The sequence below is a fragment of the Apis mellifera genome, linkage group LG14 (assembly GCF_003254395.2).
Source record: "Apis mellifera strain DH4 linkage group LG14, Amel_HAv3.1, whole genome shotgun sequence".
In the NCBI taxonomy this organism is placed as follows: domain Eukaryota; kingdom Metazoa; phylum Arthropoda; class Insecta; order Hymenoptera; family Apidae; genus Apis; species Apis mellifera.
Window position 1 is genome coordinate 8,169,155 of NC_037651.1, and position 20,494 is coordinate 8,189,648.

Sequence of the window (20,494 nt, forward strand, 5' to 3'; positions counted from 1 at the left end):
GGAAAAGCTACGACAGGAAAGAAGAGAAAAGAAAAAGAAAAGAGAGAGAGAGTTCGTGTGTTTGTTTATTCTCTCGATCCCTCTTTTGTAAACGTTTCGATGTGAAAGAAAAAAGAGGCTCGTTAATGTTACATCGAATCCCGCGTTGCATTTTTCCTCCCCTCCTCGAGCTTCTAATTATATCGAACGTTGGTTAATAGCATAATCGAGAATCACGTTTCGTTCGTATATAAATCGAAACGCCTCGAAATTTTCGATTTAGATTCTTGAAATCTCGCGGAAATTTATTCGGCCGCGAATCGTTTGAATTATTCATGGATCGATCTTAACGCACGCGTTTAACAGATAACCATTATGTGTTATTCCGGGTGATAGAGAAGATGTTGGGAAATAGAAAATTAATGGCCGAGCCGAGGTTACTTATAATTGGAATTTTCAAAGCGTTATCTAATCGAGTATAATTTTAACCTATTTTAAAAATAAAATTTAAAAATATTTGCTTAAAGAATAATTCTTTCGAAAATTTCAAAATCGGAATGGAAATAATCAAGAACGAAACGTTTTGATTATTCTTGAAATTGAATCGAATTATCGTACATCGAAAATATATATCTTCCTTCTCATCCCTGTAATCTCTTAATCTCTTAATTTTTCCGTCCTTTCATTTTATTTCTCGTCGTATTATTTCACGCTCATTCGTGGGTTTAATTACGAGCAACGTTAATAAATGCTCGTTTTATTCGATCCGGGAAAACTAAATATGAGGGAGGAGGTCGTAAAAAAAAAGAAAGAAAGGGAGTATTGGCAGCAATATCTGTAAACTGCATCTGGTGCATGTGCATCTGCATTGGCTTGCATCCCGACCCACTTTAATCTCCTTTTTTTCCCCGGACCAGTCCGCCACACCTGCCACCGCCAACATTTTCGAACACGCGTCTCTCCTCGTCCTTTCATCTCCAATCTTTTCGGAAACGCAGCGCATCATCCCCCTCGTTAACACTGGTCCGCCTTCCTTCTTTGTTATCCCTCTCATCCGATATTTATCTGATCGAGAAACACTTGATCCTCGATCTATCCAATCTTTAATCCCTGTAATTCGATATAGATAGAAAAGAAAAAGAAAGGAAAGAAAGATTTACAAGAAATTTTGTTCTATTAACGAGGGAAGGAAAAGAGGATACGGAAAGTGGAAAGTTGTGTGATTTATTTGTTACGATTTCTGTTAATGGTTCTGTGATGGATGACGATTTAACGGAATTCACAATTGTCTACACAATTGGGGGAACGTGGCAAGTATTTATACATTTCAGACGGTTTAGAAGCGGAATAGAGTAAGCTACGCGCAAACAGACGAAACGAGTATCGAGCGTGTTTGTCTTGCGGTTTACCTGGGCTGTCTGTGCCTGGAACTCGTGTTCCTTGCGGCCTCGCTTCTTTAAATTCGCTTCACCACCACCGTTCACCGATTACCACCGAGTTTCGTCTCAGTCTTCGTAAACGGTTTCACAGCAGAGTTTGTCGAAACAGATTCGAGTGTCGTTTATTATCGTTCCTAAAAATATAATCGACTCGATTTCTTTTCTTCCTCTTTCGTGTCGCAAATTCTGATTAATTTTCTCACAATTATATATCACGCGATATCAATGGGTTTTGAAAATTTTCTTTTTTTTTTTCGATCGTCAAAAATACTACAAAGCCAATTCGTGTCTTTTGATTCATCAAACCATGTTACACTCTGTTCTTTTTTATTCCAAATTTTTATTATTTATTAAAAATAATAATAATTATTATTTTTTTATCTTGATTGTTCTTCCAGGAAAAGCGTACATATATATATATTGAAAAATTACACGTCTTTACGTTCTTTTTTATTCCAAATTTTTATTATTTATTAAAAATAATAACAATTATTATTTTTTATCTCGATTCTTCCAGGAAATGCGTACATATATATATATTGGAAAATTACACGTCTTTACGTTCTTTTTTATTCCAAATTTTTATTATTTATTAAAAACAATAACAATTATTATTATTTTATCTCGATTGTTCTTCCAGGAAGCGTGTACATATATATATATATATATATATTCAACCAAGGTTGAAAATTACATATCTTTACGTTCTTTTTTATTCCAAATTTTTATTATTTATTAAAAACAATAACAATTATTATTATTTTATCTCGATAGTTCTTCCAGGAAGCGCGTACATATATATTCCAAGGTGGAAAATTACACGTCTCTCCGTAGTCGCGTACAATTAAATAGGTAAATAAGGGGGGAGGGAAGGGTGGTCGTAATTGGCGAGGATTCGTTAGGAAGGAGGAACGAAAGTGACAAGTTGCATCATTAGAGAAAATGGTGATCTTGGAAACAATACCGAGGATGGAGGGGGAAAAGAAGGAGGAGGAGAGGAGGAACGATTTCGAACGATTCGTCGAACGATCTCTGACGATCGCGTCTATTACAAGAGTCTATTATACGTCTTATCGAGAAATATATATTTTTTTTCTCTCTCTCTCTCGTCCGGAATCGATCCCATTGTCCATTGCGTTCATGAACGGAGAACGGAACGAGGAACGAATACGGAACGTGGATCCTATCGCGGCGGAAATAAGAATAAAGGATTCGCCTAACTTGACTTAAAAAAAGATACCGGAACACCGGAACAATAAACAGGAAGCGCCTCGGTGGAACGAGCCTATTCGTTCACTTATGGTTAAATGGTTTCCGTATTTATACGATTCGATGTAAAAATAGAAGATTTGAAATGCCGATTTTTCAAAATACGAATTTATTAATCCCTTGCCTCGAAGATTGAAATTTAATTCAGGGTTTAATTTCACCGAGGATCGATGAAACAAGTGTTAAATATTTCTGTATTTATACGATATAACAATGGAAGATTTGAAATATCGTTTGGAATATCGAGGATTTTTCTAAATAATCCAATTTATTAATCCAATTTATTAATTGCCTCAAAGATTGAAATTTAATTCAGGGTTTAATTTCATGGGGATCAGTAAACGTTAAATGTTTCTGTATTTATATGATATAACAATAGAAGATTTGGTTTATTTTGAAATATCGAGAATTTTTCTAAATAATCCAATTTATTAATCCCTTGCCTCAAAGATTAAAATTTAATTCAAGATTTAATTTCATGGGATCGGGATTTAATATAACAATGGAAGACTCGTTATTCGAAATATCGAGGATTTTTCGAAATACGAATTAATTCAATTTATTAATCCCTTGTCTCAAATATTTTATGTCGTAATTCAATGTTTAATTTCATGGAGAATCACTATACTTAAATGTTTACACGATTTATACGATTCGTATATAACAATGAGAGATTTGTCGTTCGAAATATCGATTTTTTAAAATAATTTATTAATCCAATTTATTAATCCCTTGCCTCAAAGATTTAAAATTTAATTCAATGTTTAATTTCACGGACGTTAAATGAGCGTTAAATGTTTCCGTTTTATACGATTTTATTATTATTAATTTACTGCTAATTTATACGATTTTATTATTAATTTATACGATTCGATATAACAATGGAAGAACTTGTCGTTTGAAACATCGATGATTTTTCAAAATAATCCAATTTATTAATCCCCTGTCTCAAAGATTAAAATTTAATTCAGGGGATCGGTGAGCGTTAAATGTTTCTGTATTTATACGATTCGATATAACAATGGAAAGCTCCTCATTCGAGGATTCTTCAAAATACGAATTAATCCGACTTATTAATCCCTCAAACATTAAAATTTAATTCAATCGTTTAATTTCATCGAGAATCGAGCCTTCACACCCGTTCACTATACTTAAATGTTTCCATATTTATACGATTCGAAATATCCAGAGTTTTTCAAAATTATCAATCCCTCGAACATTAAAATTTAATTCAATATTTAATTTCATCGAGCCCATTTAAATGTTTCCATATTTATACGATTCGATGTAATAATGACAGATTTACCGTTCCAGAGTTTTTCAAAATTATCAATCCCTCAAACATTAAAATGTAATTCAATGTTTAATTTGCGGATCGATGTAGAATAGAAAAATTTTAAAACAATGTATCAACGCTGAGCAAAACTCGAAACTTCGAAAACTTGTCGATTTAATATCCTCGCTGATATCGAGAGACGGACGGTCTAATTTCAGTTTCAATTTCAATCCCGGCAATTTTTTTCGTGGAAAATTTCTCGCTCTGTTTATAGCGAGCCAGAGAGTCGTCCCTTTATCGAGCCGGCCGACTGTAAGCCTCGTTAAACCGTTTTTCCTCTGCTCGCGAGAAGAACGGCCAACAGCTAACTTAGAGAAACTTTTTAATTCTCGTCCGGTTGTTGCACGCTTTTATTCCGCCTAAAAATAGCCTGCATGCACGGCCGTTCAACAGGCGTAGAGATAAAAGGAGAGGGATCATCGTTGGCCACCGTGATTCCATGGCCGCCGAGCCGCGGTGGAAACACGCCGCTCGTGCCGCGATCCTCCCTTTTGATTGTTTCTCTTCCCGTAATTTATGCCTGCCATTATTCTTAGTCGTGCTCTCGGTCGCGACACTCGAATCCGCTTCTCGATCGGTTCAAGGAACTCGAAATAACATCCGATTTATCGATGGAATAATAATTCGCGCTTTTTGCTCGAGAATTTTTGTGATCCAAAAAGGGAGCACGATTGTATTAATACAAATTAAGAATTTTGAAGGAAGAAAATTTTTATCCACACTCGATGATACAATTGATTAATAGATCCATTCGAGAAACTATATTCGAGTTTCGGGAAAAAGCTGTAATCGGGATAAATATTCAACGGCTTAATCGGCAACAGAGATAAAACTTTAACGATCCAAGTTAAAGAATAACGTTATTTGAATAATTTATTATTATTCAAAGCTTTCGAATAATCGCGGTCAACCGTAGCCCCGAGGCTGCACTGTGCGAACAGTTGATGGCTAATAATGTTATTCGAGTTTATTTTCAATTATTATTATTATCATTCAAACTAAACTTTTTAATTAATAACGAAGAACTTATTTTTTTCCATAAATTCCTACCTTCCTCTCTCCTTTCAATTACTTAACGCAACACTTTTCTCAACGCAGCAAGTCTAAAGAGTGCAGCTCTGAACGAATTCTTGCTGGATAAAGCGAAGTTCGGAGCCGATATTCGGAATGAGCCTTCCGGTTATTTCGTGTCGCCGCTTGATCCTCATCAACGAGTAGAATTTTCTACTGCCGTAGCCGCGTGAAGTTTGCCGAGCGAGGAGGAGGAACGAGATTAATCGCGGCTCGCAGAACTGGAATATTCACCCTGCGGAGGTGGTCGAACACTTGTATTACTTATTGCCAAGGTTCTTTTTCATTCGTTCTTTCTCCCTTTCGCCGGAAGGATGGCCCTTCAAAATCGCGCCATTAATCCGGAATCGGATTCACGTATATCGTCGAATTAATTCTTCTCTTTGGAGACGATCATTCCATTCACCTGTCTTTCTCAACGTTCAATAATTTCCTTTTTCTTTTCGATGTGAAAGGAGTTTTTTCGATTCGAGTTTTCGAATGGAAAATCCTTGTGGAAAATCCTTGTCCAACTAACGCTGATCCAGCGTGTTTAAGACGGCGTTTTACGACAGGCTTTAGGCGGTTCTCGCTTCCACCATTATTTTATCTCTCGAGGGGGGAGGAAAGAAGAGCGCTCCTCGCCATGGAAGGCCATTTGAAAGTCTTTATTTTATTTTTCTTTTTTTTCCATCGCACGAGAGAAAAATTGAAGAATTCAGAGGAGGGGCGAAAATTATGATGCAGGCGCGAGATCGATGCAAACGAGAATGCCTCGTTAGCCGCGATTCATTGCAATTCGGTTACTTCTGGATCGCCGGTTTAATTACTTCTCTTCGATGCGTTTTAATGAAGTTAGTATCCTGCTCGTTATCCTGTCTGGATTGCAGGAATCGAATGTTTCACGGATGATGGCGGCTTCTCCAAAAAGGTATCGATATCGAGACCAGATATTTTCTTAACGGAAACCGATAAACGCGGCTTTTAAAAATATCTCCCGCTTAATTGGCAGCGACCAACTGCGATTCGTATCACCTGTCCCTCTCTTTTGTCTCTATCTTTATGCAGATAGAGATTCGTGTGTTGATGTATCGGTAAAAATCGCCTTTCGAGCATTGATTTCTTGAAAGACCAATCTCAAATTATCCTTTAACACTGGCGCCGTATTCGAGTTCAAAAGCAAATATGTTCTTCATTGAGCCACGTCATCTGCATTCGACTTATTTTATGGAGGATCTTTGTACTTTTGCAAAGATTTCACAGTAATAAAAGCATCAAATTCACTTCAAAGCATTCTATGCGAAGCTGAAATTGGTTAAGATAATTTAGACAAAAAGTTGTTGTCACTAAGATATAACTCTACCATTTTTCTTTTGGAGACTGGAACGAATTAGGGCAAAAATTTGTACCACTAGAATTGTATTCGATAAGTTAGGAATGGATAACAAATGATGAAAACAAATTATTCATCTCACACTTACTAAAATATCCATGAGACTATTTGACGAAGTACAGACGAAGTACAGAGACACACCCCTAACGAGATTTCATTCGTTTTTTTTTATACGAAAAGAATTCCGTCACTGATAATTGGCGTAATAATTTAAAATCGGTAAGGGGTGGAAAAAAGGGAGACGATTGGGAAAAAGCGCGGCTGCAATGCGTAGAGACAAGCAGGCAGGCAGGCAGGCAGAGAGGCAAGCAGGCAGGCATCGCTAACACGTTTCTCCTTTCATTTTCAGCCGGTGCGGTAGTGATCGTGGCCTCGAAGCGAGTCCTTTTACGGCGGGGACGAGCATCGAAAGCGGAGGAGAGCAGCCTCCCTCTCCCCCTCCCTCTGTCTTTCTCTTTCTTCCCCCGACTTTGGCCCACGGCCGCCTTTATCCACCGGTCCAAGACTGGAGAAGATCGCGAGAAGGAAGGTAGAAGAAGAGAGAAAGAGAGAAGAAAAAGGAGAGATCGAAAGCTAGACCAGTGTCCCAGTGCGCTCGAAGTTGGCATGGAGGGATAAAACACGGTGCAGAGAATTGTGAGAAGAGAAAGGGGGAGAGAGAGAGAGGGAGGAGGAGGAGGAGGAGGATTGGAAAAATTGGCGGTGGATGGATAGCGATAAATTCGGCATGAGGTAGAGGAGAATTTCGAAGCTGGTTGGTCGGAGAGAGGAGCGATCGATCGTGGAGGGATAAGGGGGGAAGCTAAATGCCAGTTAAAAGAAAGGCGAGGAAGGAGGGTTAGAGGTGGAAAAGTGGTCGGGGATAGGAAGAGGCGGGTGGTGAGGAGGGAGAGGAATGGGTGCCGGGATGGGCAGGAGCGGCACGAGCGGCGGCTTCCTCGAGGCACTTCCCACGGGAACGCCGCTCCACGTGGCCATGCTGGGCCTCGACAGCGCGGGGAAAACCACCGCGTTGTATCGGCTCAAGTTCGACCAATACCTGAACACTGTGCCCACTATCGGCTTCAACTGCGAGAGAATCCGTGGCGGCATCGGGAAAGCGAAAGGTAACGTAAATTTTTCGTTAACTAACTATTCTCCATTCTGAAATGTTTCTAATATTCCTTTGCGGCTCGTGTGAGTGAAAATCACTTTATCGATTCTTTCTTAGAATATCGAAACTGTTGGCAACTAAGTAATTGCGGATTTTTTTTAGAAAATCAAAGACAATTTCTTCGTGGAACTAAATAACTTTATTCTGTAATGTGTTGCCCATTTTGATCAATGACCTTTTGCCATCTTTCAGCCAGCATCATAATCCCACGTTCATAAAACTTCTGGTTTTTATTAGCAAAAAACTGAATCAATCTTTGAGTGAAAAATCACCAGAACGAAATTTGTCAAACCAATTTTGACACTGCCTTTCTTTTAAGGCTTCGTCGCCATAAACAGCACATAACTTTTTGTGAGCTTGCGATGCTTTTTTCCCTTTGCGAAAATAAAAAAGCAAAATATGACGATAATGTTCCTTTTGATTTTCCATTTTTCAACGAACGCCAAACGAAAACTACTCAAAAAACTTTTTTTACCGATTGACAGCTGAATTGCCAACTATCAAATAACAAAATGTGTTTTACATTTGGACTACGTCAGCAAACTTAAAAATTCAACTGAAGCCATCTATGAATGAAATCCGCAATTACTTAGTTGCCAACCCAATATATTCACCAATAGCTTTCCTTTGTTATCTTGTAGAAGAATAATATCGAATAGCTAGATTCCCTTATCTCAAATTGGATCGTGATCGCGGATGTTTTAAATAGAACGTGATGATGATAAAGTTCTAATGGAAAGAAATTGACGAGAATGGAGAGAAGGAAAGAAGAGATGGAGCAAGAGAAATAAGAATAAGAGACGGTGAAAGCACGTTACGTTACGAAGGATTATAAAATTTCGCTCTCGAATAAGAAAGGTGAAAGACATCGAACGACATTTCACTCGTGACACTTGCCCCGAGAAGCCGAGGATGAGACGCGTGCAAAGTATTGCACGGAAACAACGATACAGAGTCTAATATTCAACAAATTTCCTTCCTTTATACGTATATATAGGATATTGAAATGTATAAAAGTTTCATACGTTGATTATACGTGCGTGAAATGAGTTTTGAGTTAGCTTAGTAAGAAATTCATACACGATGAAAATATACTCGGAAAATCGTCTCGTTGGAGTTTTGCGAAAAAACGCCTCGAGTGCAATATAAATATGATTTGTTATTACGGAGAGATTTACAGAGATACATCATGGAAGGGATATATCGATCGAAAGAGGGTTAACGTTAGATTTTATGCTTAAAAATTCTAAATATGCAGATATTATTCTGTAAACATTACGTATTGGTTTTTAATGATGTAACGAGGCAAATATATATATATTTCTATCCGTTCTCTATGGAATATTTATATTTTGTTATTTCTAGATGTTGTATTATTACCCATATTTTTACGAAAATCCGTCAATTTGACGGGTTAATTTGTATAAATATAATTTATATAAATTGCGAAGTAAGAGAAATCAAATAAGAATGAGTAAGAAGAAACGAGACGAAGCAAATGGCGATTGTTTAGCAATAAATACCTAGTCAAACAAATTGTGATATGATAACAAATAATCTCTTCGACGGTGAATTTTGCAACGGTGTGTTTCGTAAAAAAAAATAAATAAATACGTGCTATTTAGAAGCTATTTTAACAAAAATTTATTTTCGTAAGCGAAGATTTGAAGTTTTCAAGGTATTTTCAAAACCTAATCAAACAAATATTTTACATTTATATTATTACGGGCAAGTCTTCAAAAGACATGGAATTGATAAAAAAGAACGATAAAAAAAATAAGCAACATAAACGAAATTGAAGATTCTGACTCTTCAGTGGGAATAAAATCACGTCATATATCATAAAAGAAAAAGAATACGTATTATTTCATATATTGAAAGCGAAAGTGAAATAAAAGATAACGAAGAAAATACTGTGAAAACAGGATCATCCCGTAGATAGCCCCTTCGTTTTATAATTTTTAGATTTGGCAGCCATCTGGATTATTATACAAAGAGACCACTTTAGGAGTAAACAAAATTCGAAAGAATTTTCTCTGTGAACATCACGATGAACAAAAGATACTTTAGTTTCTAATTTCCATTAAATCTAACAAGTATATATAACAGAAAGCATATATCCAAGATAGAGTTTACACGTAAAAAAATGTATTGAACACAATAGTGAATAGAAATCTACAGAATTTCAAATAAATAACTTACGAAAAGAAATTAATATAACCCGCCAGAAAGACGGATTTCAGTATATAATCAATGTAAATCTAAATATTAAAATTGTCGGACAAAAATGATTTGTTTGGGAACACGTCGACGACGCAGCGCGCCAAGGAGCTTTAATATCGCAACGATTACGAGGTTATGTTGAACGTTTAACGCGGAGCCCATTTATTATTACAGTTATCGCGTGCGCGTCAACGTAATAAGTCGATGTCTGTTTCCTCCTCGCGGCGACGAGTAGAAGAGAGGTCTCTCTGCTTGCTCGTCCCAGAAACCTGGTATATAATACCGGTAATTGCGGCGAGAGATGAAAATCGCAATCGAACAACTTCCTCTTTCCTTTTCGTTTTACATTTCGTATCCGTTCGTGTCCCGGAGAAAGTACCACTTTTTTTCCTTGGTGAAGGAAAAGAAAAGAGAGAGAGAGAAAAAAAAAAGAAATCACGATGTGTGATAGTTTCCCAAACAGCAATAGGAAACCGTCCTGCGAGATCCATTTCCTCGGATTAAAGCAGGACGTGAAAGCGACTAGGATGCGCGTTATACTCGGGATAACGGAGTTTCGCCAGGCGGAAGAAGAAGAGAAAAAAACGTCGTTTTCCAACCTCTCTTTGCCCAACATTTTCATTCAACCCACGATCCACTCGTGAGAAGAACGAATTTTTCAAATCCCATTGCCGTTTCATTAAATCGGATACGAATCGATACGAATTAAGAATCCCGATTAATCCTATTTTAAATTCTAAAACACCATCCGCCTTTCGTTTTTCGAACGAACGATTTATCGTTCATCGACGCGAAGAAAGAGAAAGAGAAAGAGAAAGATAGATAGAGAGAAAGAGAAAGATAGAGAGAGAGAGAGAGAGAGAGAGAGAGAGAGAGAGAGAGAGAAGGACGGAAATAAATAGATGGCCATCGTGGTTTGTCGCAGGTGTGAATTTTCTCGTATGGGACGTGGGCGGGCAAGAGAAATTACGGCCGTTATGGAAGTCTTACACCAGATGCACGGACGGTATTATCTTCGTGGTCGACTCGTGCGATGCGGAACGGCTCGAGGAGGCCAAAATGGAGCTGACCAGAACGGCGAGGAGCCCGGATAACGCCGGTGTGCCCATTCTGATCCTAGCCAACAAGCAGGATCTGCCAGGTAACACAGTTTCGCGATCGTGTGCATCGTGTTAATCTTGGCGTTTCGCCCCGATTATATAAAGACAACCGTGGCCTCTTTTCCCTCAAACGAGATTGCTCGCTCGTTGACATAATATTTAAACGCGTTTCTTTTTTCCTTCTTCCTCTTCTTTTTTTTAAGGGAACGTTTTAAGAACGATTCATTTCTCGATTCAATTTTAAAAATTTTTATTCTTTGAAAAAAGAACGTGTAACGTTTCGATATGGTTTTTTTTTTTTTTTCTTACGTATTCGTGAAAATAAATAGTCGTTTTCGAGCGTGGAGGAACAGGAATAAGCGGGCAGGAAAATATTGGCGTATATCGAACGGTATGGCTTCGCTACGAGTATAAACGCACTTGACCGCAATTTATAACGGGGCATGGTTAGATTAAAGATTAAAGATCCTATATATATATGTGCGTATATATACAGCGCTTGATTTTACTTCTATTTGCTTCTAATAAAAAAAATAAATAAATCTGACACGGTCGAATCATTCGCGAGCTTCTCTACATTTTTCTTTCTTTTATCATCTCGCTTAGTTATTGCGTAACCAAATGCAAATCATCGTATAATAAACGAACGAAATTGAACGAGAATACGAGGAAAAAAAGCATTCGACCTGTTAACGATTCTCCTCTAAAGCCAGCTCTCCCCCCAACTCTCTTCCTCCTTCCTGAATTCTGGATCGATACCATTCCGAACCTGACCCTGAACAACCCTGAAACGAAGGAGATCGGGTCGATTCTCAGGTTCCTGAACCGGTTCCTCCCGATGTCCACAGGTGCCAAAGAGGTGGGCGAATTGGAAAAGCACCTGGGCGTGCTGGAATTGGCGGGGATGCCGGGGAGCGCGTGCATCAGGGTGCAGCCGGCCTGCGCGATCACCGGCGAGGGGCTTCACGAGGGTTTGGACACTCTTTATCAGCTGATACTGAAGCGGCGCAAGCTCGCGAAGCTGAACAGGAAACGGGCCAGGTAGGCCAGGGCCTCGGAGGACTGCACGTGCGTCTTCTGATCTTGCAAGTCGCGGACAGTCTCTCCTTCGGGCACAGCCACGCCTTCCACGGTGTCTTCTTCCTCCCCGTCACGATGCCGCGGCGCCGACCCGCTCGAGTGAACAACGGAGCTGCGCGCGCATCCAACGTCTCCACGAACATTGCCCACTTCGCCGTGGACGAAGTCGTCTCGTCCGTTCCAACGTAGTTGGAATCTCTGTTGCGTCGCGTCGAAGATCTTTCCAAGCTTTCATCGATTCGTAGAGGATCTCCTCTTTATTCCTCTCGATCGGGAGATCTCGGTTCATCGAGTTTCGGATGACTCGAAACAAGGATGGAATTTGGAACGGGCGCTTTTTTAAACGCGCGAGGAGGAATGTCGAACGGGATATCCCTCTCCGCGAAGAGGAGGATAAAATAATCTAGGAAATTTTTTTCTAGCCAGCCAGTGGATCGATCCACTCGCTGTTGCGAGGCGGAGCGAAGGATGTCTGATTTACGACAACGAATCAAGTGCTTCTTCGCCCTCAGAAATAACAGAGAAGCTCTATTTTGCCAAAATTTTCGAGAAAACGGAAACGTTCCTTAGGACGTTCCTCTAGGAAATACCAATTTTTAACGACCCCTTTCGGCCGATCGCCTCGGCCTTGTCACGGATAACGAGCTCCTCGGCTCTCCGTTCTTTTTCACACCGGCCGATGACGAAAGAAATAGGAACGCGCGTTTTTTTTTCCTTTCTTTTCCTTTCTTTTCTTTTTCTTGCGCGAGCTCCAGGAGAAGAGGATTTTCGCGATAACGAAGCTGCTGATAACAATGACGTTGAATCGTATTAATAATGCTGACGCGGGCCCGGGTCAAGGAGGGAGGCCAAGATAAAAGCCACGGGTATTAATAACCGTGACTCGAACCCCGCCAAATCATCGAGATTGATTAAAAATTATCTCCAACTCTCTTCCCTCCTCCTCGTTTTCAAACGGATGATTTTTATCAATTTTCGGACAATTTTACGGATATCGTCGATTATTAAGAGGAGAATTTTTTCCTTTTATTTTCTTTTTTTCAAAGGTAATCGCAAATTGGCCCTTCAATAAATTAATCGCGTTAGCAAGGCTAGGTAGTTGATACGCGTTTCGTAGAGCTCGAGGTGAATGAATCGATAGGTGTCCCGACGATCGTGATCGTGCCTCTCTAATTTTTTGCACCTTTATACCACGAGAGTAAGAGAAAGAGAGAAAGAGAGAGAGAGAGAGAGGAAAAACGATCAAACGTCGATTGCTTCTTCCCGAACGGAATCTTTTTTCGGTAAAAACGATGTGATAACGATCCCCTTGAAATATCGTACGTGTGTATATCGTGTTCGTTGTATCGTCTAAGGGGCTAATGCAGAAAAGACGAATCGATCGTTTTGAGCTCGATCGGAAATCTTGATACATATCTCGAAGAAACGGATGATCTATCCCAATGTATATATATCTTTTGTTATAATATTGTTCTTGGATACGTGATTCGTTGACTCGATCTGATTTTTATTGCGTTAGTTTGTATATTGCGAGAAAAAATTTATTACACGTTTGTTACTGTATATTTTTTTACGTCGTCCACGTTTCAAGGATGAATTTATTCTTAAAAACTAATTTAGAATTATTCAGAATTTCTGGAAACGGGTGGTGTGGAGCTCAAAACGGTGGGTGCTCGTGTTTCTCTTGCCAATGTATAATACTTTTTATCCTTAACGGTCCCTTCCATCCGCGCGGACATCCGGTAGCGTTCTTATCGACCATTGCCACCACCGGTAGTAACGCGAGACGATATTTTCTTAACGCTGTATAGGAAACGTATATATACGCGCCGGGAAAAATTATCCTCCCGACACTTGGACGCAAGCACGCTCGTCGGTTTTCTTCGATCGTTCATTTTTTTTTTTCTCTTCTCGAGGAAGCAATCGATTTTATATCGATTACACGAACGAATATACGGTTCCTATTCGTAGAAAATATCGTCGTCGACGTGGTGATTTATATATTTGGACATTTATATTCGGGAGAGAAGTCGGTGATTAGAAGTGCAGTTCGCCAAACCAATCGAAGTTATTATTATTATTATTATTATTATTACTATTATTATTATTACTCGTTTTCGTTATTTTCGAGCACAGCGCAAAACTTGTGATTTCGTTCGTGTTCTCGTTCGTGGCCTTCCACGTCCCTTCCACGTTTCTTCCCCGAGGGCAAAACTTTCCACGAATCCTTCGTGCACGCTTTTCTCTCCAACTTTTCCGTTGGAAAGGGAAACATCTCTCTCTCTCTTTCTTTCTTAAACTTTCTACCACTGTTCCTCTCCCCTTTCGCAAAAATCACTTCGATTCGAGGAAATCTCGTTGAGAAAGTCGAGATACATTTACATTCGCGTCTCGAGAAGAAGTGCTTCGAGTGCCGTCTCGTGAATCAAGAGACAGCAAAGAAAGAGAGAGAGAGAGAAAGAGAGAAAGAAAAGAAACAGTTAAAATGGAATTTAAAGATTGGACGAGCACAGCAGACGATATTTTTATTCAAAATAGAGAGGATGTGATAAAGTGATCGTGAGAGAGAGAGAGAGAGAGAGAGAATGATCATTTTCCAGGAAAAAGAAAGAGGAAGGATAAGGGTAACTTGCTCTTTGGAAAAATCTGACCTGTTTCGTTTTAAATAGAGGAGAAATGGGAATGGGGGCGTACGAAAATCGGACGAGGTATAATTTGACTGGTTATTTATTGGGGTGCATGGATCGATATTAGACCGGGAGACACGAGAGGGCAACGCAAGACCGGAAATCGTGGTTTGCGGGCGACGATACATCAACGAAACAACGACCCGCTGTGACGGAAGTAAGCTGGATCGAACGTGTGTCCCTCGTATGGAGAGAGAGAGAGAAAAAGAAAAAAAAATATGGAAAATTCGAATCGTAGATCAAGACGCGTTGAAGTTCCTTCGGAAAAGAAATTCTCTTCCTAATTTTACTTTCGAGTTTATTTTGACTTTAAGAGAATCTTTGAAAGATTTTATATTGATTCTTTTCCGATTCTTCTTTCCCTCTCCCAAAAATTTTTCGAAAAGAAGAAGCCTTTTTTCTTCAAAGGGAATTCGGAGATTCTTCCTAATTTTATTTTCGAGTTTATTTTGACTTTACCTATGAAAGAATCTTTGAAAGATTTTATATTGATTCTTTTCCGATTCTTTCCCTCTCAAAATAAAAATTTTTTGAAAAGAAGAAGCCTTTTTTCTTCAAAGGAAATTCGGAGGCTCTTCCTAATTTTATTTTCGAGTTTATTTTGACTTTACCTATGAAAGAATCTTTAAAAGATTTTATATTGATTCTTTTCCGATTCTTCTTTCCCTCTCAAAATAAAAATTTTTCGAAAAGAAGAAGCCTTTTTTCTTCAAAGGGAATTCGGAGGCTCTTCCTAATTTTGTTTTCGATTATTTTTCGATTCTTCTTTCTCTCTCAAAATAAAAATTTTTCGAAAAGAAGGAGCCTTCAAAGGGAATTCGGAGGAAGGAGTCGGGAATCGATAAAGGGATTGCAATGAGTCACGTCCGGACACGGCGCCGCGATCGCAATTTATCGTTGGAGGGGAGGCAAGCTCACCACGGTCACGCAATTTTTGAATATTTACTTTAAAATTGCGACGATAAAAGACGGGGACTGGAGGTGTACGGTGGGCACTATCCGTTCCAAGGATCGATATATCCTCTGATAGGGAGGGAAAGGGAAGGCAAGAGGGAAATGTGAGCGGAAATCGCGTTATCGATGACACGGAAAAAGTAAGCAAACGGAGATAAAGGGGCATCAAAGTTGCACGAGAGACCAAAACCCGGTACTTCTCGAGGAAATGGGGGACGATGTCGCTTCGATGACGCGTATTACATCGGATATCGGCCAGCTGGATATATTTTCTAAGGGAAAATGGGCGAAACCCTCGTTCCATATATCCTTTCCTCTCCCGATTTATTATTTCGCTCGGGGAGTTGAATCACAGTATGAATATTCTTTTCTTCTTTTCTTTTTGCCATGCTCGATCCATAAAAAGATAAACATTTTCAAACCGACGTTCGAGCTAAGAGGAGAATAATTAGACGATTCTCGTTCAACGATCGAGCGTTGCAAAATGACGAGGAGAACGAAGGAGGATAAAATTCGTGGCCGGATCGGTGGAAAAGGAATGGCGGACGGAGAGGAACGCATCAGGAACGGAACCAGTTTCTTCACACTTTGTTGCTCGAAGGAACGACTCCTTCGCGGATACGCACACGCATACACGCGTGCATACTTCCTACGATTCGCGTCGCGTTCCGGAATGCGTTGAAAATGCATCGAAGGAACGATTTCGAGCGCGCGTTTTCCGCTCTCTTCCTCTCCTCCAACTTCGAGAATCCCTCCTCCTCCTCCTCGATCCATCTCTCCGATTCTCTCTCCTCGAGATCTCTCTCTCGAGAATAAAATATTCGGGGGACAAGATACATATTCTCCTCTCCCCCTCCTCGTCACAAGCAACCTCCTTAAACAGTCGCAACTTTCCTCTCCACGGCTCGCGCGTCCCACTTGCGGCGCCGCCTTAACCCAGTTGCGGCCAACTTCCGGTGGCACCGATCGCCACCTTAATTGCCACCGCCTCTAATTACCGTGTCCTCCCGGTCCTCCGCTGACTTGGAAGGGCGTCGCGACGAGAGCACGCGATCCCCCGTATATTGTGCGTGAATGTGTACGAGATTACGAGTGTGAGAGACGAGACGAGAGAGAGTGAGTAATGCAAGATGAAATTTGTATTGTACACACGACTGTAACACGAGTGTCGATGCTAGTCGAGCCGAGAATTATTAATTTCGGGGAACCAAGAGAGTGTGTGACGGTAAACGAGTACGTGTAGCGTACGCCAAAAAAATATATATATATATATATATAAAGCGTTTATACTTGTAAGAACATTTGTAAATAGGCAATTGCAGGCTGTAAGTTTTTCGTAGGATTTCCTCGGCGGCGTGGAAACCTGTTGGCTCGGTTCGGGCAAATTTCTTTTCTAAACGATTTAAGGATTCGTGTTGTTCATTTATCGAGGTTGAACGTTCTTTCGATAGTTTATTCCGGTGTTGTTGTTCCGTTGAGAGAGAGAGAGAGAGAGAATGATTAAATTTAAGATTAAGAGATTAAGTAGGAAATTTCGTGAATTTTGATTTTCGTGATACGTACGAATTTTGATTGAACGGAAGGAAGGATCCGGATAGTAAAAAATTTGAATAACTTAGATAGGTAATTGTTTAATTAAAGGAGAATTTGGTTCCGTTCGAACGTTGTCGGATGGATTAGGATGATTAATCATCGCGCGACTGATGATTAAGAGCGACTGATCGACATATCAGTGTAATAATAATAATAATAATAATCATTGTACGATTTATATATAATTTGAAGGAATTTAAATTTACCCGATCCGAGTGCCGAAGTGTTTTCCACACGTTAGAAAAAAGAAAAAGAAAAAGAAAAAGAAAAAAAAAAGAAAGGAAATCGACCAATACGTCTGTCGAGTATGATTGTTGTTTTTTATATCGACTGTCGTTCAAAAAAATTCTATCGTAACACTATACTTGCCCTTGTTGTGTTTTATTACCATTCGATATTTTATCTCGTGCTTCTCGATCGAACGATAGATCGCATATTTGTGTAACAATTAAACACGGAGGAGTAGCGACGAACGATTAAGAAAAGGAACGAGAGGAGGAATTTGCGAGAGAGAATGATCGAGTAATTGCGAGTAACTGTGAAAGGAAGTAAGAAAGAAAGACGGAGAGAACGTGGAAAGAGTGTACGTAAAGAAAGAAAAAAAAGAGAGAAAAAAAACCGTGAAAACGAGAACAATTATTATTATTATTATATCGTCGTTCGTCCTCGCGCTTCAATATTCGTATATATTTATATAGCATAGACTCGCCACTCTTCTCTTGTGTGCGTGCCGTAGATGCGCCAGGTGAATGTTGATTGTATTACAAGCCCGGGGACAACACCGGCTCCAGTCCCAACCAGACTGATGAACGAATAATCCTTTCCGATGATGACTGTGAGCGAGGATTTTTTCCAAATAAATCAGCTAATTCCGTTATGTTTTAACCCGCACATTTTATTTTTTCCATCCAACCAGGATATTTCCCCTCTTTGCGAAGGAAATGGAAATGGAAGGAAAGAGCGAGATTCTTTTCAAGGAGCGAAACAAACAAAGATTTCGCCAAGATGCGCGCTCTTCTCCTCGAACCTTGAAATTACTCTCATCCGGTCAATAACGATCGGTGCCTCGTTCCCTCTCTCGTTTCCGCGTCGGGTTGCCTACTTGTTCATGCGGATCAGCCCCGCAGCGCGAGGAGGGGCTGGCGGCACGACGCGGTTACAGCGAAAAAGGGAGGAAAGGAGTGTGTTTCGCGGTTATTGTTCCCTTTGGAACAGGATAGGCGGCACGTGGCGCGCGGATGCGGCCATTTACGCCGCGCACGCATGCACGCACGCGATGAACACCGGCTTCAAAGGGAAACCCTTCCCCTCCGCGCCAAGGATTTCGCGCGAGGGAGGCTTCCCTCGAATTCGTTCCGCGATTCTCGCAAGTCCAGAGAATTTTCTGTGTTGGAAGGCTGTATCTTCCTCTCCTATCCCTTTGACGATCTCCTCTTCTTTAAAGGACGAAGGTTTTTTATTCTTTTCTTCGCGATGATTTTAATCGTGCGTTTTAATTTTCAAATTAAAGTGTTCCTCTTTTTATTTGGATGAGCTTGGTAATTATCGATCGGAATTACGAGATGTGATTGATTGGAGAAAAACGTACGTTCGAACATCGAACGCGTTGTACGAAGTTGATCGTGGAAAAACTCGAGCGAGATGTTTAATTAACGGATGGCTCTCGACGTTGCGTCGTCCCTGTTAATGTGGGACGTGGAATGCGCGATGCGCGTTGACCGAAAAAAAAAAAAGAAAAATGCAACGAGTCGTATTTGCGATAAAGGATGGTTGGAAACAAGGTTGGAAACGTTATTCTCGACATTGAGAAATTTCGTTAAGAAAGTTCGTTCTTTCTTTTTTTATTCCCCCTCTTCAAAGGTAATTCGCATATCTCTATCCGAAAATCGATCCTCGAAATATTTTTTCGTTTCAAATTTCGTTAAGGATCGAACGATTGAGAGATCGGTTCAGATTTTCCAAAGCATTCGTAGATTGAACGATTGGCGAAATTGCTTTACTCAAGAGAATTTATGAAAAAGGGAGAATGATCGAACGAAATTCGATTTTATCGCAATGGAAAGCGGCGTTGTTATTATGCTCGGAAGCTGTGAAACATGGGCTCGTTAGAGGAAGTTGGAAGCGCGCGGAAACAATGATAGAAAGTTGGTCGGTGTCGTTTCAATGGGGAACAATGCGCAATTGGGAAGGACAGGGCGCGTTATTGTAGCGTTGGATCGGGAATCTTCTGTTCCGTTGCCCGGAATAGAAAACGAATCGAAACGGGTTTTCACGTACTTTCGTAAATTCCAGATTAAATCTGCCAATTCTCCATTGTTCCTTTCGATTCCTAATGCAATTATTATTATTATTATTATTATAAGAAAAAAAAACTTGTCTCGAGAGTTTGACACGGATATACAATTCGTAGGATTCTAGGATCGAGAGAACAAGAAGCGGCCTACGTAGCATAATTGCAGGAAGGGAACGATCAAAGAACGGTCGCATTTGCATTCGCAGAGGAATTGTTGCAGAGATGAAATGTAACGGAGAAAGTCTTGTGCGATCAGCTTCTTTTCGATTCTCTCGAAGCGAGAATTATATCATAATGTATATACTTTTATTTCGAGTAATATAAAAATCAGCTTTAATTATTTCGATGGGATATATCGAATCATTAAGTTTCTTAGCTTACAAGATCGAGACGACTGTTGCCAGACACGTATGCAGAATTCGTTGAATACGATACGAGCTCGACCTAGACAGAAATAGAAATTAGATCCGAGATTAAATTTTGCGGAAAAAAAGAATTGCACGGATCATTTTCATTGGGAACAGAATCTGGGCTTTGATCTCTCCTAAGCAATCTCTTTAAAAATATAATCTTCCTCGAGATCGCGACGATTTTCCTCGATCTCTTTTTTAAAACCGAACCTAAAAAGAAAGGAAAAAAAAAGAAAAAAAGAAAGAAAGAGGTAAAAGGAAAAAAAGACAAATTACTTTTTCTGGAAAACTTTTCGCCGAGTGTTCTCGAGAACGAGTGGTTTTCTCGGACGATCGTGGTGCACGCGCGCGATACCAGCACCAGTTTTGTGAGCTGTAGGCGGTGCCATGTAGCATGTGTTTCGTATATTTAGATGCACAGATGTGCGTGCGTCCGTGGCAAAAGAAAAAAAAAAAAAAAAGTCGAAACGAGGAAGGGAAAGAAAACGAGAACTGTGCGCATTGTAACGAGAGAACGTCGGCCTCGCTGTTTATC

At 39.9% G+C, this 20,494-nt stretch overlaps 1 protein-coding gene across 1 annotated transcript in view; it reads left to right on the forward strand.

The window, feature by feature from the left end:
* LOC724594 (ADP-ribosylation factor-like protein 4C) overlaps positions 1 to 14,936 on the forward strand; it is a 34,253-nt gene extending 19,317 nt beyond the window's left edge. The window contains exons 2-4 of the mRNA XM_016916072.2: positions 6,816 to 7,572; positions 10,768 to 10,983; positions 11,791 to 14,936. Of these exons, the coding sequence (XP_016771561.1) occupies positions 7,362 to 7,572; positions 10,768 to 10,983; positions 11,791 to 11,987 (624 nt within the window). The 5' untranslated portion in view covers positions 6,816 to 7,361 and the 3' untranslated portion in view covers positions 11,988 to 14,936. The remainder of the gene's footprint in view (positions 1 to 6,815; positions 7,573 to 10,767; positions 10,984 to 11,790) is intronic.
* The last annotated feature ends 5,558 nt before the right edge of the window (positions 14,937 to 20,494 follow it).